This window comes from Scyliorhinus torazame, chromosome 19 (genome assembly GCF_047496885.1).
Source record: "Scyliorhinus torazame isolate Kashiwa2021f chromosome 19, sScyTor2.1, whole genome shotgun sequence".
NCBI classification, from domain to species: Eukaryota; Metazoa; Chordata; class Chondrichthyes; order Carcharhiniformes; family Scyliorhinidae; genus Scyliorhinus; species Scyliorhinus torazame.
In genome coordinates, this window is record NC_092725.1 from 74,703,205 (window position 1) to 74,729,884 (window position 26,680).

The window sequence follows — 26,680 nt, forward strand, 5'->3', positions numbered from 1 at the left end:
ACAAGCAGCAGAGGCTGACCAGGTTGCAGTTTGTTTTGTAGTTTGGCTCCACTCTAGCAGCGAACTTGCTGAGGGTGAGATGGAGCATTGCAACAAGAAAGATTGAGAAGAGCATTGGTGTGATGACACAGCCTTGCCTGACCCCAGTCTGAATGTGAATTTAGTCAGTGGTGGATCCATTGGTCAGGATCATGGCTTGCATGTCATCGTGGAGCAGGCGGAGGATTGTGACAATCCTTTGGGGGCAGGCAAAACTGAAGAGGGTGCTCTGTAATGTCTCACGGTTGACAGTGTTGAATGCCTTTGTGAGGTCAAAGAAGGCCATGTACAAGGGTTGGTGGTGCTCCCTGCATTTCTCTTGTAGTTGCCGCGTGCTGAAGATCATCGCCATTGTGCCCCTGAGTGGGCGGAATTCGCATTGCAACTCTGGAAGGAGCTCTTCAGCCACATAGAGAAAGCGATTAAGGAGGACCCTTGCAGTGATCTTTCCTGTGGCCGACAGCAAGGAAATTCCTCTGAAGTTACTGCAGTCGGACTTGTCACCTTTCTTTGAAGATGGTCACGCAAATGACTTCTCTGTGATCTCCTGGCATGTTCTTCTCCTTCCAGATAAGGAAAATGAGGGCATGTATTCGAGCTTCACCGCCATGTTTGGCGGGAATTCTATCTGCTCCTCATGCCCTGTTGCACTTTAACTGTCAGTTAGCCTTTTCTGCCTCATGTCAGGTTGGGGTTGTGCTGAGATGGTGGGGGGTTGCATGCTGCTGGATAAAATTGAGCACACCAGTCTTGAAGACAGAGGGTGAAATCTACCGGCTGCGCCATGTCCGAAAGGGGGCGCGGCTGGTAGATGGCGGGAGAGGCCTCCCTCGGGTTTCCCGATGGCCTTCCCAGGGAGACCCCAGCCGGGCACTGATGAGTACTGGCCCACACAAATGTGCACCAGGCAGAACAGCACCTTGGGGGAGAAGGAGGGGGGGTTGTTCCAGGTCGTTGGAGGCCCTTGGGTGGTCAGGGACAGGGCAGGGTGGCCCCTTGGCACCGCCAGGCTGGCAGGAGTGTTACCAAGGCAGCAGGCTAGCACTGCCAAGGGTCAGGGCCTGAGGAGGGCCATGCCTGTGAAGGGAGGGGTGGCTGGGTGAAGGGCGGGTATGGAAAGGGTAGAGTCCTGAGAGGGGGAGGGGGTGCAAAAAGGGGACGTGGGAAAGTCTGAAAAGGCAGGGCCCTGAGCAGCCCATAATGGGATGTCCTTACCTGGAGGTTGTGTGGGGTGACATTGCCTGTGGGTGTGGAGTGCGGGGGACCCTCAAGTTCACTTCGAGATCGGTGAACCCTTTCAAAATGGTGGCCCGATCATTGAGGAGCCAGTCTGGCCAGTGAGTTCAGCTCCCTGTGATGGAACAAATTCTAAGTGTGGTCTAGCCCGGAGAGAATCTCCCCAGGGCCCAAGAAAATGAATGTATGGTTACACGGTGGGTAACTTGCCGACAGATCCACAGAGAAACCCCCAGCCAAACCCGCCTGAAATGACACTTGGAAACATTTCCATTCGATCGTGCCCAGAATCTCTGTTGAGGAGTTCTCCAAAGCGCTCCTTCTAGTGAGTGCTGACTGCCTCTCTGTGCCTGATGAGTACCTTTCCGTTCTTAGCCAGCAGTGGATTGGGGCTTTGGGTGTTTGGATTGTAGGTAATCTTGACTGCACTAAAGAAACCTTGCGTGTCATGGTTGTCAGCTAAATGCTCAATCTCCTGTGCTTTCTCCACCCACCATCCATTCTTTACATTCTAAAAGTGGAAGATGGACTTCTTCGATGACAGTGAATCTGGAAGAGCCACCTGTAGATGCTCCCCCACCCACTGTTGTGGTGTTCCTGGGTCCAGGGTTGTTGATGGCCACCATTCTGAACTCTGGAGGCAGCCCCAGGGATTGTTTTCAGGTGAGTCCTGACATCTGCACGCCATGCTGTTCCAGATGTGTTTTGCACTGGTGTGTTTTTCTGCTGACGTTGCAGAGAATAGGGCGTGGATGGAAGATTCTGGTCAGGCCTTCATCTATATCTCATTAGCGGGATGCAAATCAGATTCACATTAGCCTCCAGCCGTTTTCCCGATCCGCCATGGCAGGCACCAGCTGAGGATTCCGTGAGAAATTCATGCTGGCAAGACACCAATTTTTGCACTCCTGCCAAATTCTCCTCCCTCACGCACCATTGAATCCATTGGTGGGGCCATGGGAGAATTCTGCCCACGATCCCACAATATAACAATCTGATAAAAACCCTACATTTGCTACACTCACTTCATGTGATACATTTGCCAGTTTAGGATGTGTTGCTCTTTCAAGTGAGCAAGTAATTTGCATGTTCAAGTTTTATCTGCTTACACATCTGTTCTTGGTACTTACTGGCTAAATTGGCTGCTTTCGATTTGATAAAGCTTCGTCCATTTCCTATTTTTTGATTTCGCCACTCTTAATATTTTGCCTTTTGAATCTATGACTTTCATGGGTCATTATCACAAGGCTGTTTGTGGGAACTTGCTGTGTGCACATTGGCTGCTGTGTTTCCCACCACATAGCAGTGACTACACTTCAAAATTATTTTATTGTCTGTAAAGCACTTTAGGATGTCCTGAGGTCGTGAATGATCATCTATAAATTGTTATGCCGTGTGTTTCCCAGATGTCTGAAATAACGTAATTCTCCAGATCTTTCCATGTGCTGTGGCATGATACATTGTTCGTTCTGTGCACAGACAGTGGTGTAGTAGTTATTGATGTAGCATCCTAGATATTTACATATTCATGCACTTGACAGTATAATTATTAACTTATAATTATTAACTCTTTTCGAGGGCTTAAATGGATCGGCGTAGACTCGATGGGCCGAATGGCCTCCTTCTGCACTATGTTCTATGTTCTAATAAAACAATATAACATCCCTTTTTCTTTAAAGATATTATGGCTGGAATTCTCCGGCAGTTCACTGGCGGTGGGATTCCCTGGTCCCGCCGGTCGCACACCCCCACCCGTGGGTTTTCCAGCAGCGCGGGGTAACTTTAATGGGAAATTCAATTGACAACAATGGGAGCAGAGAATCCCACCGCCAGTGAACGGCGCGCCACCTCCCATCACCGGAAAACCCACTGCTTGGTTGTGAGGACGGAGAATCGCGCCCTATTTTTTCAGTATAACGTTTCCAAATATTAACTTTCTTATTTCGAAACGAAAGGAGATTAAGAACAAACTTTTAGAATTAATCACCTAGAGAGTATGTCTATTTTTTCTCAAACTTTATTTACGGTATTGCTTAGGTGGTAGAATGTTGTGCCTCCATCTGATCGATTTGGTAGTCACGTTCTCCGTGATGGGTTGGCACACTTTTCAGGCCCCCCCCTTCCGGGACCCTCCCCCGTCACTTGCTCAACCTCCCAAAGGGCCCTACCTACCTGCCACGGACCCCCCCCCCCCCCCCACCCCCCCCACCCTTAAAACTCCTCCTCCACCCTCTTCATGGGCATGGCCAACCCTTGGGCCCTGGCCCTTGGCAGTACCGCCCTCGCACGTGGGCACCTTTGCACTGCCACCCTGGCAACAAGGCAGTGCTCCTGGCAGTGCCACCTGGGCAGTGCCAAGATGCCCGTATTCCAGGGGGAGAGCCAGGGAGCCACCCTGCACTATCCGTGACATCCCCCAGTGATCTCCCATGGCCCAGGAAACCCCTCGGGTGTCAATCCGCCTGGTCTACATTTGTGTGGACCAGTACTGAACGGCATCCGGCTGCAGCCTCACTGGGGAGGCTGGTAGATCCCAGGAGGCTAGTAGATATCGGGTAAACGGGCCTAAGTAGGTTTAAACCCTTCTTGGAGGCGTGCCGTTTGGTCACGCCTCTTTTGGGTGTGCTTCAGATTCCGACCCCTTGCGGGACTTGGGAGATCCCGCGAGGTGTGAAGACTGATTTCTCATGGAATCCACCGGCTGCGTTGTGCTGTTGCTCGAGCGTAATGTGGCCACAAAACTGCACTTACATATCACCAAATTCAGAATTGCCTGTTCCCTTGTGGGCTTTACCACAAGCGGCTCCAAAAAATCATCTCGTAGACATTCCACAAATTCCTTTTCTTGGGATCTGCTACCAACATGATTTTCTCAGTGCACCTGCATATTGAAGTCTTCCATGATTGTTGTAATATTGCCTTTCTAATATGCCATTTCTATCTCCTGATTTAGTTTCTGCCCCACAGCCTGACTACTACTGAGAGACACATCCTTAACTCCCATCAGGGTCTTTTATACTTGGCGATTCCTCAACTTTACCCACATCGATTCTACGCCTTCCAATCCTATTTTTCTTCTTGCTGTCAATTTAATTTCATTTCTTAGTAACAATGCAAACCTCTCCCTCTGCCCATATGCCTGTCCTTTCGATACGACACATATCCCTGCCCTGATACCTTGCAGCCACACCTCTGTGATGTCCACAACATTGTACCCTAAATTTCAGTATGTGCTACAAGCTCATTTATCTTGTTTCATATACTGCGTGCATTTAGGTGCAACACCCTTAGCCCTGTGTTGACCCCTACCCCCCCCCTTCTCATTGTTGTCCTCTTTTCTGCTGTGCCTTGTGGTAGTCACCACTGATTGTATAATAGTTGTTATTAGAGGTAATATGGTAAGGCTCCTGTACTACAGGTACGGGGGTAGATCCCTGCCTGCTGGCTCTGACCAGTAGGCGGAGTGTAAATGTGTGTGTTCTCCGAACAGCAGCCATTTCGTAAGCTGCAGTGGGAGGCCACACATCTCTGCTTAATAAAGCCTCGATTACTCTCTACTCTCGTCTCGTCGTAATTGATAGTGCATCAATTTATTAAGCAGAGATATTACAGCGAGGGAACTACGCATCAAGCCAGATTGCCTACAGCTACACCCGCAAGCGGCCAATGTCACGTTGGCCTTCGACCACTGGCTAGCTTGCTTGGAAAGCTACCTCGGATCAGCGACTGAACAACCCTTGGATGCACAGAAGCTCCAGATCCTGTACTCACGGGTGAGCTCCGAGATTTTTCCCCTTATCCGGGATGCGCTCACTTACCCTGAAGCTATGGAGCTTCTGAAAGGACAATATATTCGTCCGATCAACAAACTCTACGCCAGGCACCTCCTGTCTTCGAGGCAGCAACGATTTCTGGCGTGCCCTGCAGATCCTGGCGAGGAACTGCGATTGCCAGACAGTTTCGGCCGCTGAACATACAGAACTCTTAATCAGGGATGCTTTTGTTACGGGCATGGGGATGGCATACATCCGGCAGCGCCTATGAGAAGGGGGTACGCCCGACCTCACGGCAACCAGGCACCTCGTGAACTCGCTAACAGTAGCCTCCCGTAACGTACAGTCATATGCCCCCGACCGCATGGTGCCCTCATGGACATCATGGGCCCCACCAGCGGCCGCCCCCAGCCAACCTCAAGCCAATCCCAGGGGGCCCAAATGCTATTTCTGCGGGCAAGCAAAGCTCCCCCGGCAGCGCTGCCCGGCGCGGAGTGCAATCTGCAAGACCTGCGGGAAGATGTGATATTTCGCTGCTGTGTGCCAGGCCCGGTCGATCGCTGCTGAATCGAGGCCAGTGTTCCTGCAACCCCACGTGCGATCCGTGGGCGCTGCCATTTTCGTCCCCGCAGACCTCGTGCGGCCCGTGGGCGCCACCATCTTCCTCCCAGCAGTCCATATGCGGCCCGTGGGCGCCGTCATCTTTAACGCCACCCGCCATGTGCGCCGCCATTTTGGACAGCGCCTCAAGACCCCTGCTGGTCGGGCACTTCATCTGGCCGTTCATCACCTGCCACCGTCGCCAACCAGCCTTACCAACACCAGCCGCAGCTTGCCTCCATCATGCTCGACCAGTCCCGGCCGCTCAACCTCGCAACCGTGACGACGAGTCGATGGGCACAAGACATCTTGCCTTCTTGACTCCGGGAGCACGGAAAGCTTCACCCACCCCGCTACGGTAAGGCGCTGCTCCCTCGCGGTGCACCCTGTTACCCAGAGAATATCCCTGGCCTCCGGATCACATTCCGTGGAAATCCGGGGGTACTGCATCGCCACCCTCACCGTCCAGGGCGTAGAGTTCAGCAACTTCCGGCTCTACGTCCTCCCCAACCTTTGCGCTGCCCTGTTACTCAGCCTGGACTTCCAGTGCAACCTCCAAAGTATAACTCTAAAATTCGGCGGACCCCTACCACCCCTCACCGTATGCGGCCTCACGACCCCTAAGGTCGACCCACCTTCCCTGTTTGCAAACCTCACCCCGGATTGCAAACCCGTCGCCACCAGGAGCAGACGGTACAATGCCCAGGACAGGACCTTCATCAGGTCGGAGGTCCAGCGGCTGCTGCGGGAAGGTATCATTGAGGCCAGCAACAGCACCTGGAGAGCCCAAGTGGTAATGGTAAAGACTGGGAGAAGCACAGGATGGTCATTGACTACAGTCAGACCATCAATCGGTACACGCAGCTCGATGCGTACCCCCTCCCACGCATATCTGATATGGTCAATCAGATTGCACAGTACCGGGTCTTCTCCACAGTGGACCTGAAATCTGCCCACCACCAGCTCCCCATCCGCAAGGCGGACCGCCAATACACTGCGTTTGAAGCAGATGGCCGCCTTTGCCACTTACTTAGGGTTCCTTTCGGCGTCACTAACGGGGTATCGGTCTTCCAACGTGAGATGGACTGAATAGTTGACCGGTACGGACTGCGGGCCACCTTCCCGTACCTAGATAACATCACCATTTGCGGTCACGACCAGCAGGACCACGACGCTAACCTATTCAAATTTCTCCACATCACTAAACTACAATAAGGAAAAGTGTGTGTTCCGCACCAACCGCTTAGCCATCCTTGGCTATGTTGTGGAAAATGGAGTTCTAGGGCCCGACCCTGACCGCATGCGCCCCCTCATGGAACTCCCCCTTCCCCACTGCCCCAAGGCCCTGAAACGATGCCTGGGGTTTTCTCCTCTTATGCCCAGTGGGTCCCTAACTATGAGGACAAGGCCCGCCCACTCATCCACTCCACAGTTTTTCCCCTAACGGCTGAGGCCCGCCAGGCCTTGAACCGCATCAAGGCAGACATCGCCAGAACCACGATGCACGCGATCGACGAGACCCTCCCTTTCAGGTCGAGAGCAATGCATCGGACGTCGCCGTGGCCGCCACCCTCAAACAGGCAGGCAGACCCTTGGCATTCTTTTGCCGCACCCTCCATGCCTCCGAAATTCAGCACTCCTCTGCCGAAAAGGAGGCCCAAGCCATCGTAGAAGCTGTGCGGCATTGGAGGCATTACCTGGCCGGCAGGAGATTCACTCTCCTCACTGACCAATGGTCGGTAGCCTTCATATTTAATAATACACAGCGGGCAAAATCAAAAATGATAAAATCTCATAATGGAGGATCGAGCTCTCCACCTACAATTACAAGATTTTGTATTGCCCCGGGAAGCTCAACGAGCCCCCCGATGCCCTATCCCGAGGTACATGTGCCAATGCACAAGTAGGCCAGCTCCGGGCCCTACACGATGGTCTCTGTCACCCAGGGGTCACCCGGTTCTTTCACTTCATAAAGACCCGCAACCTGCCCTACTCCATTACGGAGGTCAGGGCTATCACCAGATACTGCCAGGTCTGCGTGGAGTGCAAACCGCACTTCTACCGGCCAGACGGAGCGCATCTGGTGAAGGCCTCTCGCCCCTTTAAACGCCTCAGCATGGACTTCAAAGGGCCCCTCCCCTCCACCGACCGAAACACGTACTTCCTGAACGTGGTTGATGAATACTCCCGATTCCCCTTCACCATCCCGTGCCCCGATATGATGTCTGCCATGGTCATTAAAGCACTCAACAGCATCTTCGCCCTGTTCGGTTTCCCCACTTACGTCCACAGCGACCGGGGTCCTCCTTTTGAGCTGCGTCAGTTCCTGCTCGGCAAAGGCATCGCCTCGAGCAGGACGACCAGCTACAACCCCCGGGGAAACGGGCAGGTGGAGAGGGAGAATGGCCGTCCTGCTGGCCCTGCGGTCTAAAAACCTCCCAGTCTCCCGCTAGCAGGAGGTCCTCCCCGACACGCTCCACTCCATTCGATCGCTTCTCTGCACTGCGACTAATGATACCCTCCATGAACGTCTCCTTGCCTTCCCTAGGAAGTCCACCTCCAGGGTTTCGCTCCCAACGTGGCTGGCAGCTCCAGGACCCGTTCTCCTCGGCAAGCACGGCGGATCCACCAAGTGGACCCGTTGGTCGAAAGGGTACAATTACTTCATGCAAACCCGCAGTACGCCTACGTGGCGTACCCCGATGGCCGCCAGGACACAATCTCCCTCAGGGACCTGGCACCAGCTGGATCCCCACCCACGGCCCACCACCACCCGACACCCCCCACCCCGATTGCCCCGGCGCCACTCGCCCTCCCCCCAGTGCACCTCACTACAGCCCCCGCCCCAGGACGATCCGTCCTCCCACTTGTTCCACCCGGGGGATGAAGATGAGGACAACACGCTCCCGGAGTCACAGGCGGCCAAGTCGGCGCCTGCATCACCACCGAGACCGAGGCGCTAACAGCGGAGGATCAAGGCACCCGACTGGCTGAATTTGTAAATTTTCACCAGACTGTCAACGTTAAATTTTCACAAACCTGAAATTTCTTTTCCACCAACCCCGCCGGATTCTTTTTTTAACAGGGGTGAATGTGATAGTCACCACTGATTGTATAATAGTTGTTATTAAAGGCTCCTGTACTACAGGTACGGAGGTAGATCCCTGCTTGCTGGCTCCAGCCAGTAGGCGGAGTATAAATGTGTGCACACCGAGCTGCTCCCATCTGGTAGCAGCTGCAGGAGGCCACACATCTCTGCTAAATAAATCCTTGATTACTCTCTACTCTCGTCTCGTCGTAAGTGATAGTGCATCATGCCTGAAGTTACATTCCTGCCAACCTCCCCCCCCCCCCCCCCCCCCCCCCCCCCCCCCCCCCACACCCCCCCCCCACACCCAACCTCGATCTTGAGGCCTGACCTGAGGCTGTTCCACTATTCAATTAGATTGTGGCTGATCTGTATTGCAACTCTAAAATAATTCTCAACTTTTAACCCCCTTACACAACACCCTTACACAACAAAGATTGATCAATCATAGTTCTGAAATGTTCAACTAACCTCCAGGCTCAACAGCTTTTTGGGCCAGAAAATCCCAGATTTCCAATGCCCTTTTTGTGAGGAAGCGCCTCCTGACATCACCCTGAATGCCCTGGCTCCAATGTTAATGTTCTTTCCCCTAGTTCTGGGCTTCCCCCTACAATAGGAAATAGTTTCCCGATTCTATATTGACCCTATCAACTTCTTTAATCATAAACACCTTAATTGGATCACCCTCAACCTTCTCAACACACAGAAATACAAGCTGTTCTCAAATGAACCCTTTTGGACTTGGTATCATTCTGGTGAATCTGTGCTGCACATCCCACACGGCTAATATATACTGAGGATAGTGGCCAGAACTGAACACAATTACACCAGATATAGTCCTAAGTAGAGCTTTACCCAGCTGGAACATTCTTTCGTATTACAATCTCCATCATGAACATTCCAATAGTCTTTCATTATTTTTTGCACCTCGGTATTCTCAAATTTAAGACCGAGAAAGTAGCTCAATTGTCACTGTCAAAATCTAACAGTTGTTAGGTAGAATGATCATGTGTGCCCACTTGACCCGTGCATTGATATTTTCCTGTGGTCTACAGCTTTCTTCCTCATTATCAACCATATAACCATTACTGTAAATGTATGCCAATACTGTTGTAGGAGTGTGCTTGCTTTAGCTGATGTTGTGACACTAATTGGTGATATTGTTGATGTTGTACCACTGTTTGGTGATGCCATTACTTGTTGCCTTGGTTGTTAGTGAAATTGCTGGCGCTGTTGATGAACTTTTCTGATTTTCCGGTTCAGGTATATGTTGGATATGGACTCTGGTTCTTGTTCTGGTTTCAATGATGTATGGCCTTGGAGTCTCCACTTCACAAACAACCTTTGCTGATTTCCAGAGTTTCAGGATTGGACTCTGCAAATGCACAGTTGGTCCTTTCAACAAGCCAGACAAGAAGTTGGCATTTTGTTGTAATGTTGACCTCATTCTTCCTGAGTTATGTTAAACCCAAGAAGTATCTTGCCTGACAGAGTTATTTTGTAGTTTGTGCAATGCAGTAGCTCTGTGAGTGATAGATAACATGTTAACATTGACAGCTATACCCTGGAGTGACAATCAGACAAGATTTGCATCTTCCTTTGTCCCTTGGCATTTCATGAGGGTTCTCTTGACTGTCCAAATACCTTGGGTATACAGTGATGTGATAAAGACATTGAGCCCATACAGTTTAACAAATTCCTTAAACTTGCTGGAGATTAATTGGATTCCATTTTCACATATATTATTCTTCCAGGAATCCCTTGCTCAGAAAACAAATACCACTGAGGTGATTGCTTTAGTTCTTAAATCTGTCACCTTTCTGATAAAAGGGATCTTCGCATAATAGTCTGCTACTATGAGGCACCATCTCTTGACTTTTGGAGCTTCCATCTCTGAAATAGCTGTGACATTTTTGGGACTTGGTTTTGTTCCATTCGATATCATATGTCCACCATTCTGAAGAAATGGCATTCTGTCACATTCGCAATGAATTTTATCTGTGTTTAGCTTAATCCCAATTTTTCTAATTCTCTCCAGGGCTTCATGTAGATGGTAGTTGTCGTAGTACAGACCGTTTAAGTCTTGCCAGTCCAAGTGACCGCCTAGGGACTAATTGCGCAGGAGCACGCAAACTCTAGCCATCAGAGAGAAAACACAGGGCCCTGGGAGCAGGTGCGTGGGCAGAGTGGACCCTGGAACCTGGGAGCCAAGACCTCACCACCATTATTCTGTGGCTGTATATAATTGCCTTTTCCTATCGGTATTAACCCCCCTTTTGTTGTTACTGAATACAATCGTTTAGACACAAATTTGGAGCTGATATTGTGTATTTCTCCAGATCACTTCATGTGCCGTGGATGCATTGTTAGTTTGGTGTACAGACTGTAGTGAGGTCTTGTGGCACAAAGGGTGCCATCCCTGCCTCTGAGGCAGAAGCTCCAGATTTGAGTCCCTCCCTAGGACTTGATGGCCACGGAATGTGCATTCATAACATTGTCAAACAGGTTGAGTGTCAAATCCTTCTAAACACGGATGGCAGTCAGAGTGGGAGTAACTCCTGGTCAGCCACGCTTGATGTAAAGTGACACCCCTCAAGCTGTAAGCCTTTGGCAAAAGACTGGTGACTTGTCCTGGGAATTGCCCACGAGGCCCACAGGGATGCCTGTGGAATATGAGCTTCCCCGCTAGTGGGGTGGAGGCCCGCCCAGCTTGGGCTCATAAGAACTCCGTATAAAGGCTGGCCCGGACAGGGACCGGCATGTTGGTTACCCGAACGGGTCTGTACTCTGTAAATATATTCGCTGCCGTGGGCAGACGTTTGTGACCATTAATAAATTAGTGTTCACCTTACAGCTCGGCTTACTGAGTCTTAATCCTAGGTATGGAAACAGTCAAGTCTGCCTTAGTCCACCACTAGATGCAGGAAAGGAGATGGAATGGGCAGACTATAGTACAGCAGTGAGGTGAGGTGGCATATTGGGCACTTATGCATAACAATATTGTTATGCGAAAACAGCGCGGGAGCAGAGAGAACCGGGACAGCGAAAAAAGCGCAGGAGGAGAGAGCCGGGAGATTTAAAAAGCGCGGGAGGAGAGAGCCGGGGCAGTGCTGGGAGAGGTGAGTGCACAAAAGGTGTGGCAGGAGTGCCTTTAGACACGGAGTGCTGATTGGAACAGAGTGCATCTGAGTTTAGGTGAGTGACTGAGTTCGGGTGAGTGGCGAGAGAGGGCTGTGTTTTTGTTGGTGTTCGGGTTTATCCTTGAGGTTCTATAAATACATTTAAAAAAAAAAATTTTTTTAATTAATTAACTAGTTTAATATGGCTGGACAGGTGATGTGCTGTTGCTGTATGATGATGGATTGGTGGATCCCATTGAGACCGTCAGTGACCACATCTGCAGCAAGTGTTGGCTGCTCGAGGAACTTCGGCTCAGAATTGATGAGCTGGAGACCGAGCTGCACACACTGCGGCACATCAGGGAGGGGGAACATTACCTGGACGCTTTGTTTCAGGAGGCAGTCACACCCGGTAGAATAAGTTCTGTTAATTCGGACAGTGGTCAGGGACAGAGTGGTGTGACTGCAAGGGAGGCAGGTAGGGGGATCCGGAGTTTAGGAGTTGAGGAGCCTCAGCCCTTGACCTTGTCCAACAGGTATTAGGTACTTGCTCCCTGTGTGGATGAGGAAGAGGGCTGTAGGGAGGATGCGTTGACTGACCACTGCACCGTGGTACAGGAAGCCATTCAAGAGGGGGGAGCAAAAAGACAAGTGGTAGTTGTAGGGGATTCTATAATTAAGGGGATTGATGGCATCCTTTGTAAGCCAGATCGAGAGTCCCGCATGGTATGTTGCCTGCCCGGTGCCAGGGTGAGGGACATCTCTGATCGGCTTGAAAGGATTTTGGAGAGGGAGGGGGAGGATCCAGTTGTTGTGGTCCACGTTGGGACAAACAACATAGGTAAGACTAGGAAAGAGGACCTGTTTGGGGATTATCAAAAACTAGGGACTAAATTAAAGAACAGGTCCTCCAGGGTTATAATCTCTGGATTACTACCCGAGCCACGTGCCAATTGGTATAGGGTTGAGAAAATTAGAGAATTTAACACGTGGCTAAAGGAGTGGTGCGGGAAAGAGGGATTCCATTTCATGGTGCATTGACATCAGTACTGGGGCAGGAGGGACCTGTACCGTTGGGACGATCTTCACCTGAACCATTCTGGGACCAGTGTTCTAACGAATAGGATAAATAGGTTGGTCACAAGGACTTTAAACTAGCAAGTTGGGGGGGAGGGAAGTGTAAAGCTATGGACAGTATAATGGTTAATGGAGATCAAGGCAGCAGGTTACGTGACAGGTTATTATGTAGAGATATGGGTTCAAAGACAAGGAAAATTAGGAGAAAGGGTAAGAGGAAAAATAAATTGCGAAAAGTTACTGATCAAGGTGTTAGGATTCATAACAAAGACATTAAAAACGGCATAAGTGTACTTTACCTGAATGCTTGTAGTATACGAAATAAGGTAAATGAGTTGATGGCGCAATTCATCGTGAATGACTATGATTTAGTGGCCATTACTGAAACATGGTTAAAAGATGGTCACGACTGGGAGTTAAATATCCACAGGTATCAGACTATACGAAAGGATAGAATGGACGGTAAGGGCAGTGGTGTAGCTTTGTTGTTTAAGGATGGCATCCGGGCAATAGTAAGGGATGATATTGGTGCTATGGAGGACAAGGTTGAATCAATTTGGGTGGAAATCAGGAATAGTAAGGCGAAAAGGTCACTGATAGGAGTAGTCGATAGGCCACCAAATAGTAACAGGATGGTAGGGCAGGCAATAAGCAAAGAAATAACGGATGCATGTAGAAATGGTACAGCGGTTATCATGGGAGATTTTAATCTGCATATTGATTGGTTTAACCAGGTTGGTAAAGACAGCCTTGAGGAGGAGTTTACAGAATGTGCCCGGGATAATTTCCTGGAACAGTATGTAATGGAACCTACAAGGGAACAAGCGGTCCTAGATTTAGTCCTGTGTAATGAGGCAGGATTGATTAATGATCTCATAGTTCGGGATCCTCTTGGAAGGAGCGACCACAATATGGTGGAATTTAAAATACAATTGGAGGATGACAAGGTAAAATCAAACACTAGTGTTTTGTGCTTAAACAAAGGCGATTACAATGGGATGAGAGAAGAACTAGCTAAGGTAGACTGGGAGCAAAGACTTCATGGTGAAGCAGTTGAGGAACAGTGGAGAACCTTCCGAGCGATCTTTCACAGTGTTCAGAAAAGGTTCATACCGACAAAAAAGAAAGACGGTAGAAAGGGGAAAAATCGACCGTGGATATCTAAGGAGGTGAGGGAGAGTATCAAATTGAAGGAAAAAACATACAAAGTGGCAAAAATTAGTGGGAGACTAGAGGACTGGGAAGTCTTTAGGGGACAACAGAAAGCTACTAAAAAAGCCATAAAGAAGAGTAAGGTAGACTATGAAAGTAAACTGGCTCAGAACATAAAAGCAGATAGTAAAAGCTTCTACAAATATATAAGACAAAAAAGAGTGGCTAAGGTAAATATTGGTCCTTTGGAAGATGAGAAGGGAGATTTAATAATAGGAGACGGGGAAATGGCTGAGGAGCTGAACAGGTTTTTTGGGTCAGTCTTCACAGTGGAGGACACAAATAACATGCCAGTGACTGATGGAAATAAGGATATGATAGGTGAGGACCTTGAGATGATTGTAATCACTAAGGAGGCAGTATTGGGCAAGCTAATGGGGCTAAAGGTAGACAAGTCTCCTGGCCCTGATGGGATGCATCCCAGAGTGTTAAAAGAGATGGCTAGGGAAATTGTAAACGCACTAGTGATAATTTATCAAAATTCACTAGACTCTGGGGTGGTCCCAGAGGATTGGAAAGTAGCAAACGTGACACCACTGTTTAAAAAAGGAGGTCGGCAGAAAGCGGGTAATTATAGGCCAGTAAGTTTAACTTCGGTTGTAGGGAAAATGCTGGAATCTATCATTAAGGAGGAAATAGCGGGGCACCTGGAGGGAAATTGTCCCATTGGGCAGACGCAGCATGGGTTCACAAAGGGTAGGTCGTGTCTGACTAATTTGGTAGAATTTTTTGAAGACGTTACCAGTGCAGTAGATAACGGGGAGCCAATGGATGTGGTATATCTGGATTTCCAGAAAGCTTTTGACAAGGTGCCACACAAAAGGTTGCTGCATAAATTAAAGATGCATGGCATTGAGTGTAAAGTGGTAGCATGGATAGAGGATTGGTTAACTAACAGAAAGTAGAGAGTGGGGATAAATGGGTGTTTCTCTGGTTGGCAACCTATAACTAGTGGGGTCCCCCAAGGATCAGTGTTGGGCCCGCAGTTGTTCACAATTTACATAGACGATTTGGAGTTGGGGACCAAGTGCAATGTGTCAAAGTTTGCAGACGACACTAAGATGAGTGGTAAAGCAAAAAGTGCAGAGGATACCGGAAGTCTGCAGAAGGATTTGGATAGGTTAGGTGAATGGGCTAGGGTCTGGCAGATGGAATTCAATGTTGCCAAGTGTGAGGCTATCCATTTTGGGAGGAATAACAGCAGAATGGATTATTATTTAAATGGCAAGATGTTAAAACATGCTGCTGTGCAGAGGGACCTGGGTGTGCTGGTGCACGAGTCGCAAAAAGTTGGTGTGCAGGTGCAACAGGTGATTAAGAAGGCTAATCGAGTTTTGTCTTTCATTGCAAGAGGGATAGTGAGGTTATGCTCCAATTGTATAGGGTGTTGGTGAGGCCGCATCTGGAGTATTGTGTTCAGTTTTGGTCTCCTTACCTGAGAAAGGACATATTGGCACTGGAGGGAGTGCAGAGGAGATTCACTAGGTTGATCCCAGAGTTGAGGGGATTAGATTATGACGAGAGGTTGAGTAGACTGGGACTGTACTCATTGGAGTTTAGAAGGATGCGGGGGGAACTTATTGAGACATATAAAATTATGAAGGGAATAGATAGGATAGATGCGGGCAGGTTGTTTCCACTGGTCGGGGAAAGCAGAACTAGGGGGCATAGCCTCAAAATAAGGGGAGGTAGATTTAGGACGGAGTGTGGAAGGAACTTATTCACCCAAAGGGTTGTGAATCTCTGGAATTCATTGCACAGTGAAGCAGTTGAGTCTCCTTCTTTAAACGTTTTTAAGAAAAAGATAGATGCCTTTCTAAAGAATAAAGGGATTCGGGGATATGGTGTACGGGCCGGAGAGTGGAGCTGAGTCCACAAAGATCAGCCATGATCTCATTAAATGGCAGAGCAGGCTCGAGGGGCCAGATGGCCTACTCCTGTTCCTAGTTCTTATGTTCTTATGTTCCTCACTGTTTTCAAATAATATAACATAAATGCAAGTCTTTCTTTTTTTAAATGTTCTGCTTAATTGGTTTTAATTTTGTTTTTGTTCATTCTAGTTGGAGAAACAACATTTGCTTTTCAACCAAAGAAAACAGGTATGGAACAAACCAGATTGAAAAATCACTATTACTGTGCAACTTTTAACTCATTTAATTACTTCAGATTTTTCAGAATTCTTAAAATTGTAATGCTATGAAGTGAATTTGACAAATATTATTTTATCTAACGTGGTTGCATGCTGGTGGTAAGAGGAGAGTTTAAGTTTTGAAATATATAATCCTGGACCACTAGCAGTGAATGAAGCAAAATATTACTCAGTAAATACAGTCCCTGTACACAGGTCAGTATTTCCTGCTGCTTTGTTTTCAAACAATATCATTCCTGGTGCTGGACAAAAATAGTATAAGGACATTAAATATTTCAAAAACAGGAAAATGTCATTAGGTCAGAACAAGCTAATTTCTTTATAATACATCAGGTTCAACCACTCCGCTACTCGCCATCTTTACAGAAGCACATGTAATTTATCTCTTGTTCATTTGTAAACAGTCTAGTTCAGTGACATTTTCCATTAATATAATCTATACTTAAGTCATCCTTTGATCATTGGGGAGCTGGAAAATATATAAATTCTTTTTACTGACGTGTATTGTAATTTACTTCACTTTACATTGTTACAGAGTTCAAGTTATTGGTTGGGTTGATTGGCATTCTGTGTTGCGACGGTTATATCTTATTTTAGTGAATGGTATGGGTTGGATTGTTGTTTTTGTTTTTTCTTTCTCTGGGACTGGGTGGGAGGGGGCAGTATGCCTTGGCGGGGGGAGCCACCCGTGCTAGCTAACTGAAGACGGCTAGTGAACGGAGGTGAGGTGAGAGGAGGGCTGCGGACATTGGAGCTTGGTTATCAGGTTTCGATGGGCCTACGAGGCGAGCGAGGGGGGGGTGGGGGGGGGGGGGGGGGGAACGGATTGATGCTGGGAGATGTTTTTTCGAGAGGAAATGTTTTTGGGAGGGTGGGGGGAGAGGGGTTCGATGTTGATAATGGATAGGGGCGGGTCAGGCTCATGGGGCAGGGCACGGTGGTATGATGATGGTGGTTAAGAAGCGTGAGTGGGGTGAGAGACCCACAGTTAGGACAGTCACGTGGAATGTGAGGGGGTTAGGAGGTCCGGTCAAGGGTGCTTGCACATCTTAAAAGTTTGAAAGCCGATGTGGCAATGCTGCAGGAGACTCACTTGAGGGTGAAGGAGCAGGTGAGACTTAAAAAGGGCTGGGTTAATCAGGTGTTTCACTCTGGGTTTGACGGAAGGGCTCGAGGGATAGCGGTAATGGTCAGCAAAAGAGTACGCTTCCAGATGGAAAAGGTGATAGCAGTTGTATTAGCGAGAGGCAGCATGGTTTTGTGAAGGGGAGATCGTGTCTCACTAACTTGATAGAGTTTTTCGAAGAGGTCACAAAGATTATTGATGCAGGTAGGGCAGTGGATGTTGTCTATATGGACTTAAGTAAGGCCTTTGACAAGGTCCCTCATGGCAGACTGGTACAAAAGGCGAAGTCACACTGGATCAGGGGTGAGCTGGCAAGATGGATACAGAACTGGCTAGGTCATAGAAGGCAGAGAGTAGCAATAGAAGGGTGCTTTTCTGATTGGAGGGTTGTGACTAGTGGTGTTCCGCCGGGATCAGTGCTGGGACCATTGCTGTTTATAGTATATATAAATGAGTTGGAGGAAAATGTAACTGGTCTGATTAGTAAGTTTGCAGACGACGCAAAGGTTGGTGGAATTGCGGATAGCGATGAGGACTGTCAGAGGATACAGCAGGATTTAGATCGTTTGGAGACTTGGGCGGAGAGATGGCAGATGGAGTTTAATCCGGACAAGTGTGAGATAATGCATTTTGGAAGGTCTAATGCAGGTAGGGAATATACAGTGAATGGTAGAACCCTCAAGAATATTGACAGTCAGAGAGATCTAGGTGTACAGGTCCGCAGTTCACTGAAAGGGGCAACACAGGTGGAGAAGGTAGTCAAGAAGGCATACATCATGCTTGCCTTCATTGGCCGGGGCATTGAGTATAAGAATTGGTAAGTCATGTTGCAGCTGTATAGAACCTTAGTTAGGCCACACTTGGAGTATAATGTTCAATTCTGGTCGCCACACTACCAGAAGGATGTGGAGGCTTTAGAGAGGGTGCAGAAGAGATTTACCAGGATGTTGCCTGGTATGGAGGACATTAGCTATGAGGAGCCGTTGAACAAACTCGGTTTGTTCTCACTGGAACGATGGAGGTTGAGGGGCGACCTGATAGAGGTCTACAAAATTATAAGGGGTATGGACAGAGTGATTAGTCAGAGGCTTTTTCCAAGGGTAGAGGGGTCAATTACAAGGGGGCATAGGTTTAAGGTGCGAGGGGCAAGGTTTAGAGGAGATGTGCGAGGCAAGTTTTTTTACACAGAAGGTAGTGGGTGCCTGGAACTCGCTACCGGAGGAGGTGGTGGAAGCAGGGACGATAGTGACATTTAAGGGGCATCTTGACAAATACATGAATAGGATGGGAATAGAGATATACGGACCCAGGAAGCGTAGAAGATTTTAGTTTAGACTGGCAGCATGGTCGGCACAGGCTTGGAGGGCCGAAGGGCCTGTTCCTGTGCTGTACTTTTCTTTGTTCTTTGTAGATCAGGGGGGTAGATATGTGATTGTGACAGGGGCTCTGGAGGGGAGGTTAGTGGCACTGTTAAGTGTATACGGTCCCAATTGGGACGATGTGGGATTTGCAAAGAAGATGTTTGGGGCCATCCCCAACTTGGACACACACAAACTGATAGTTTGGGGGGGGGGGGGGGGGACTGGAATTTGGTGCAGGAGTCAAGGTTGGACAGGTCACGGCCGCGCTCGCTGGTCCCATCAGGGGGGGGCGCGAAGGCGTTGGCTGGGCTAATGGTGGAAATGGGAGGGGTGGACCCTTGGAGGTTTCTACACCCAAAGGAACGGGACGCCTCGCTTTTCTCAGCAGTCCATAAGGTATACTCGTGGATCGGCGTTTTTGTGGTGGGGAAGGCTTTGCTGGCTGGCGTTAAGGGGTCGGAATACTCGGCAATTGCAGTGTCCGGTCATGCTCCGCATTGGGGGGATATGGTACTGGAAAAGGGGGTAGCGCAGAGGCCGGGGTGGAAATTAGATGTGGGACTTTTGGGGGACTAAGGGTTTGTGACAAAATTGAAAAGGTGATTGAGGAATATGTAGGTTTCAACTGTATGGGTGAGGTGTCGAAGGCAGTTGTCTGGGAGGTGGTGAGGGGTGAGGTGAATTTGTTTAAGGCCAGGGTGGACAAAGAGGAGAGGTTGGAGCGGCAGAGGGTAATAGATGAGATGTTGGAGGTAGATGGGAGTTATGCAGAAGTTGGGGACCCAGTGAAGTTGGAAAAGAGGAAGGAACTACAGGCGAGCTTTGACCGACTACCTACCAGGAAGGCGGTGCGGCAACTGAGACAAGCAAGGGATGCAGTTTACGAACATGGAGATAAGTATGTTAGCAGGTTAGCTCCAGAGGGAGGCAGCGGTAAGGGAAATTGTTCAGGTGAGGGATAGGCAGGGAAGTTGGTGATGGCTCCGGATCTGATCATCAAGGTTTTTGAGGAATTTTATGAGAGGTTGTACAGGTCAGAACCACCTGGGGGAGACCGTGAGATGCAGGAATTTCTAGATGGGTTGGAGTACCCGAGGTTAGGGGAGGGGGACAGGGCTACATTAGAAGGAGCGATAGTGGAGCAGGAGATAAAGGTTGCGATTGGGAGGATGCAGACGGGGAAGGTGGCAGGGCCGGATGGGAATATTATAAAAAATTCAAGTATAAACTGGCACCCCTGATGGTGGGGATGTTTGAAGAGGCAATAGAGAAGGGGGTTTTGCCACAAACATTGGGGCAGGCATCGATTTCCCTGTTGCTAACAAAAGATAATGATCTGACGGAGTGTGGGTAGTATAGGCCCATATCACTTCTGAATGTGGACGCAAAAGTATTGGCGAAGGTACTGGCGGGTGGGCTGGAGGGGTGCCTCCCGAAGGTGATAGGTGAAGATCAGATGGGGTTCGTGAAAGGGAGGCAGCTCTTTTCAAATGTTAGAAGGGTGTTGAACGGCGTTATGGCACCGGCAGAAGGGAAGGAAACAGAGGTGGTTGTGGCACTGGATGCTGAGAAGGCGTTCGACCGGGTAGAATGGGGGTACTTGATGGCAGTTCTGGAGCGGTTTGCGATTGGACCAAGATTTGTGAACTGGGTAAAGCTACTATATAAAGAGCCGAGGGCGAGTGTCCGCATACTTTCCTCTCCACCGTGGGAATAGGCAGGGATAGCCTTTGTCCCCCCTGCTATTTGCACTCGCGATTGAGCCGTTGGCCATCGCATTAAGAAGTTTGGGGGTATGGAAAGGAATAGTGCGGGGGGGGGGATAGGGTGTCCCTATATGCCGATGACTTGCTGTTATACGTGTCTGAACCGTGTGTGTCGATAGGGGGAATACTGGAGCTGCTTCGAGTGTTTGGGTCTTTCTCGGGGTACAAACTAAATCTAGACAAGAGTGAGTATTTTGTGGTGTCTCGGCCGAGGGTGGGGGCAGGGGTGGGGGGGCTGCCATTCCGTAGGGCAGGGACTCACTTTAGGTACCTGGGGGTGCAGGTTGCCCAGGAGTGGGGGGGCTGGAGCCGATGAAGGCTTCTATCGACAAGCTGCTGGAGACCCAGACAGCCTAGGGGGTGGTGATCCGCGAGGTCCGACAAAAGATCTCCGAGGACGAGATGTTAGGCCTTGCGGTAAAGGTGGAGGCGCACGAGGCGCTCCACAAGAAATGGCAGGAACGGTTCGAGGAGATGGAGAATCGGTCGAGGCGGAAGAATTTGCGGATTCTGGGCCTCCCGGAGGGGCTGGAGGGGCCGGACGTGGGGGCCTATGTGGTCACCATGTTAAACTCGCTGATGGGAGCGGGGTCCTTCCAGGGGCCCCTGGAGCTGGAAGTGCTGGCGAGGAGGCCCAAGGCTAATGAGCCACCGCGGGCGGTGCTGGTGCGGTTTCATCGGTTCGCTGATCGGGTGTGCGTGCTCAGGTGGGCCAAGAAAGAGAGGAGCAGCAGATGGGAGAATGCGGAGATTCGAATATACCAGGACTGGAGTGCGGAGGTGGCGAAGAGGAGGGCCGGGTACAACCGGGCGAAGGCAGTGCTGCACAGGAAGGGGGAGAAGTTTGGCATGCTGCAGCTGGCGCAACTGTGGGTCACCTACAAGGACCGGCACCATTATTTTGAGTCTCCGGAGGAGGCGTGGGCCTTTGTTCAGGCCGAGAAACTGGACACAAACTGAGGGTCGGGATGGGTGGTCAGGGATTGCTGTTGGTGTGTTACATTTTGAGGGGGGGGTTCTTTGCTCTTGTTTCTTTTTGGTTCGGTGTGGGTGGTTAGGGTGGGTTGGGCATTGTTTTGGTTGGGTCTGTCGGGTGGGCTCTTGGAGGGGGGTAAGTAAATGGAGTAGGGGTGGATGGCCGGGAGAGGGGATGGGGCCCGCGGGGGAGGGTGAGGCCCGAGTCGGGGGTGAGGGGACTGGGCCTGTAAAAGGAGCTGCGACAGAGGTGGAGGGGCTGGGCAGGTAGAAAGCGCGGGCTTTTTCCCGCGCTGAAGCCTGGAGAGGGCGGGGCCGGGGCGGGGAAGCGAGGGTTGTTTCTCGCACTTGGGATGGAACCGGGTTGCTGATAACCTGGAATGTAAGGGGACTGAACGGGCCGGTCAAGCGGGCCCGGGTGTTCGCGCACCTGAAGGGGCAGAAGGTGGATGTGGTCATGCTCCAGGAGACACACCTGAAGGTGGCAGACCAGGTAAGATTGAGGAAGGGATGGGTCGGTCAGGTGTTTCATTCGGGGCTGGATGCCAAAAATCAGGGGGTGGCGATCTTGGTAGGAAAGAGGGTGTCGTTCGAGGCGTCGAGCATTGTGACAGACAATGGCGGCAGGTACGTAATGGTAAGTGGTAAGCTGCAAGGGGAGAGGGTGGTGCTGGTCAACGTGTATGCCCCGAACTGGGACGATACGGGTTTTATGCGGCGCATGTTGGGTCGGATCCCGGACTTGGAAGTGGGGGGCCGGATAATGGGGGGGGGACACTTTAACACGGTGTTGGATCCGCACTGGATCGCTCCAGGTCTAGGACGGGTAGGAAGCCGGCGGCGGCTAAAGTGCTGAGGGGGGTTTATGGACCAGATGGGTGGGGTGGACCCTTGGATATTTGCAAGGCCGAGGGCTAGGGAATTTTCATTCTTCTCGCATGTTCATAAGGCTTATTCCCGGATCTACTTTTTTATTATGAGTAGGGCGCTGATAGCGAGAGTAGAGGATACCGAGTACTCGGCGATAGCCATTTCGGTTCACGCCCCGCATTGGGTAGACCTAGAGCTGGGGAGGAGAGAGACCAGCGCCATTTTGGCGCTTGGAGATGGGGCTGTTGGCAGACGGGGAGGTGAGTGAGCGGGTCCGAGGAAGCATAGAGAGATACCTGGAGGCCAACGATAACGGGGAGGTCCGAATGGGGATGGTATGGGAGACGCTGAAGGCGGTGGTTAGGGGAGAGATGATCTCCATTAGGGCCCACAAGGAGAGGAGAGAGCAGAGGGAGAGGCTGGTGGGGGAGATGGTGAGGGTAGATAGGTCGTATGCGGAGGTGCCTGAGGAGGGACTGTTGAGGGAGAGGCGTAGCCTCCAGGCCGAATTAGACCTGTTGACCACCAGGAAGGCGGAGATGCAGTGGAAGAAGGCCCAGGGGGCGATTTATGAGTATGGGGAAAAGGCAAGTCGGATGCTGGCGCATCAGCTTCGGAAGCGGGACGCAGCTAGGGAGATCGGGGGAGTTAAGGATAGGGGAGGGAGTGTGGTGCGGAGTGGGGGTGGCATCAATGGGGACTTCAGGCACTTTTATGAGGAATTGTATCGGTCCGAGCCCCCACTGGAGGAGGGAGGGATGGGCCGCTTTCTGGACCAATTGAGGTTTCCGAAGGTGGGGGAGGAACTGGTGGTGGGATTGGGGGCCCCGATTGGGCTGGAGGAGCTGGCCAGAGGGATAGGGAGCATGCAGGCGGGGAAGGCACCGGGGCCGGACGGTTTCCCGGCCGAATTCTACAAGAAATATGCGGACGTGGTGGGCACGTTGCTAGTTAGGACCTTCAATGAGGCAAGGAAGGGGGGGGGGCTTTGCCCCCTACGATGTTTCGGGCACTGATCTCTTTGATCCTGAAGCGAGACAAGGTTCCCCTGCAGTGTGGGTCTTACAGGCCGATTTCGTTGTTAAACGGAGATGCCAAGGTGCTGGCGAAGGTCTTAGCCACGAGAATTGAGGACTGGGTGCCGCAGGTGATCCACGAAGACCAGATGGGGTTCGTGAAGGGGAGGCAGTTAACGCGAATGTGCGGAGGCTCCTGAACGTTATTATGATGCCGGAGGGGGAGGCGGAGATAGTGGTGGCGATGGACGCTGAGAAGGCCTTCGATAGGGTAGAGTGGGGGTACTTGTGGGAGGTGCTGAAGAGGTTCGGGTTTGTGGAGGGGTTTGCCAGGTGGGTTAGGCTGTTGTACGAGGTCCCGATGGCGAGTGTGGCCACGAACAAGAGGAGGTCTGAGTACTTTTGGTTGCATCGAGGGACGAGGCAGGGGTGTCCCCTGTCCCCCCCCTGCACTTCGCACTGGCGATTGAACCCCTGGCTATGGCACTGAGGGAGTCGAGGAACTGGAGGGGGTTGGTGCGGGGTGGGGAGGAGCTTAGGGTGTCGCTTGCTGCTGTATGTGGCAGACCCGGTGGGGGGAATGCCGGAGGTAATGAGGATCCTCAGGGAGTTCGGGGATTTCTCAGGGTACAAGCTCAACATGGGGAAGAGCGAGTTGTTTGTGGTTCACCCAGGGGACCAGGAGAGGGGGATTGGCAAGCTCCCACTAAAAAGGGCGAAGAGGAGCTTCAGGTATTTGGGGGTCCAGGTGGCCAGGAGCTGGGGGCCCTGCATAGGCTTAATTTCACGAGTCTGGTGGAGCAAATGGAGGAGGAGTTCAAGAGATGGGACGCGTTGCTGCTGTCCTTGGCGGGTAGGGTGCAGTCAGTTAAGATGACGGTGCTCCCAAGGATTTTGTTCCTGTTCCAGTGCCTCCCCATTTTTATCCCGAAGGCCTTCTTTAGGCGGGTCAACAGGAGCATAACGGGGTTTGTGTGGGTGCGAGGGACTCCGAGGGTGAGAAGGGTGTTCCTGGAGCGGAGTAGGGATGGGGGGGGCTGGCACTGCCCAACCTCTGTGGGTACTACTGGGCCGCCAATGCGGCGATGGAGGGGGAGGGGGCTGCATGGAAGAGGCTGGAGACGGAGTCTTGTGAGGGTACGAGTCTGGAGGCACTGGCAACGGCGCCGCTGCCGCTCCCTCCAATGAGGTATACCACGAGCCCGGTAGTGGCGGCTACCCTCAAAATCTGGGGGCAGTGGAGACGGCACAGGGGGGAAGTTGGGGCCTCGGTGTGGATCCCAATACGGGAGAACCACCGGTTTGTCCCAGGGAGAATAGATGGAGGGTTTTTGGGGTGGCACAGGGCAGGGATAAGAAGGTTGGGGGGACCTGTTTGTGGATGGGAAGTTCGCGAGCCTGGGTGAGCTGGAGGAAAAGTATGGGCTCCCCCCGGGGAACACCTTTAGGTATTTACAGGTAAGGGCGTTTGCCAGGCGGCAAATGGTGGAATTCCCGCGGCTGCTGCCACGCACAGTACAGGACAGGGTGCTTTTGGGAGGGGGGGGGCGGTTTGGAGAGGGGAAGATCTCGGAAACTTACCAGGTGATGCAGGAGGAGGAGGCCTCGGTGGTGGGATTGAGAGGTAAGTGAGAGGAGGAGGTGGGAGAGGAGATCGAGGAGGGGACATGGGCAGATGCCCTTGGGAGGGTGAACTCTTCGTGCGCGAGGCTCAGCCTCATACAGTTTAAGGTGCTGCACAGGGCACACATGACCGGGACAAGGATGAGCCGATTTTTGGGGGGTGAGGACTGGTGTGTTAGGTGCTCAGGGAGCCCAGCAAACCACACCCATATGTTCTGGGCATGCCCAGCGCTGGAGGAATTTTGGAAGGGCGTAGCGAGGACGGTGTAGGATCCAGGGTCAAACCGGGCTGGGGGCTCGCAATATTTGGGGTTGCTGTGGAGCCGGGAGTGAAATGAAATGAAATGAAAATCGCTTATTGTCAGGAGTGCAGGAGGCGAAAGAGGCCGGTGTTTTGGCCTTTGCGTCCCTGGTAGCCCGGCGAAGGATTCTTCTTCAGTGGAAGGATGCGAGGCCCCCAAGCGTGGAATCCTGGACCAACGATATGGCGGGGTTTATTAAATTGGAAAGGGTGAAATTCGCCTTGAGGGGATCGGTGCAAGGGTTTTTCAGGCGTTGGCAACTGTTCTTGGACTTCCTGGCAGAGCGGTAGACAATGGTCAGCAGCAGCAGCAACCGGGGGGGGGGGTTCTATTTTATTTTTGTTTGTCTATACTGGGGGATCTGAGGGGGTGTATATATTTGCTATGTTTGCTTTGTGTTAATTCGGGGTGTTAATTTATTGTTTATGTATAGGGGGGAGGGGGGCACGGGGGTTGTTTTATTTTGTTCTGTATTTAGTTCTATTGGGCTCCTTTTTCATTCTGTTGTTGATATTTTCTGAAACCCTCAATAAAATTTTTTTTTTTTTAAAAAGAGAGGTTGATTCCCAGTGGGTCAGAATGGGGGAGAGTTTGTGCAGGGGGTCGGGATTGAAAACACTAGCAACAAGGCAGGCCAGCAGGACGGTTCAATTCCTGTACCAGCCACCCCGAACAGGGGCTGGAATATGGCGACTAGGGGCTTTTCACAGTAACTTCATTTGAAGCCTACTTGTGACAATAAGCGATTTTCATTTCATTTCATTTTCAACAGCGCCAGTCCCGATGGCACTGGGGAAATACTCAGGGAGTCTGGTAATAATAGCTTCATTGAGAATTTGGAGGCACTTTCGCCAACACTTCTGGTTGGGGGCAGGGTCAAGGGAAATGCTGATTCGGGGGAACCACAGATTTGAGCCAGGGAGGTTTTTGGAAATTTGAGGAGAAGGGGATTAAGACACTAAAAGATTTGTTTCTTAGGGGTTGGTTTGCAGGATTGAAGGAGCAGGAAGTGAAGTATGGGCTGGAGCAGGGGGAAATGTTTAGATACATGCAGGTTCGAGATTTTGCCAGAAAGGAGATACAGAGCTTCCCGGTGGAGCCGGCCTCCACATTGCTGGAGGAGGTGCTAACGACAGGGGGACTGGAGAAGGGGATAGTGTCGGCGGTTTACAGAGCTATTTTGGAAGAGGAGAAGGCACCACTGGAAGGGATCAAAGCAAAGTGGGAGGAAGATTTGGGAGAGGTTATGGAGGAGGGGTTCTGGTGTGAGGTGCTCCGGAGAGTGAATGCCTCCACCTCGTGCGTGAGGTTGGGGCTGATACAGCTGAAGGTGGTAAACAGAGCACAC

At 50.9% G+C, this 26,680-nt stretch overlaps 1 protein-coding gene across 1 annotated transcript in view; it reads left to right on the forward strand.

The window, feature by feature from the left end:
• LOC140396227 (FYVE, RhoGEF and PH domain-containing protein 4-like) overlaps positions 1–26,680 on the forward strand; it is a 431,975-nt gene that overhangs the window by 72,254 nt on the left and 333,041 nt on the right. The window contains exon 2 of the mRNA XM_072484548.1: positions 16,205–16,243. Coding sequence (XP_072340649.1) covers positions 16,205–16,243 — 39 coding nt within the window. The remainder of the gene's footprint in view (positions 1–16,204; positions 16,244–26,680) is intronic.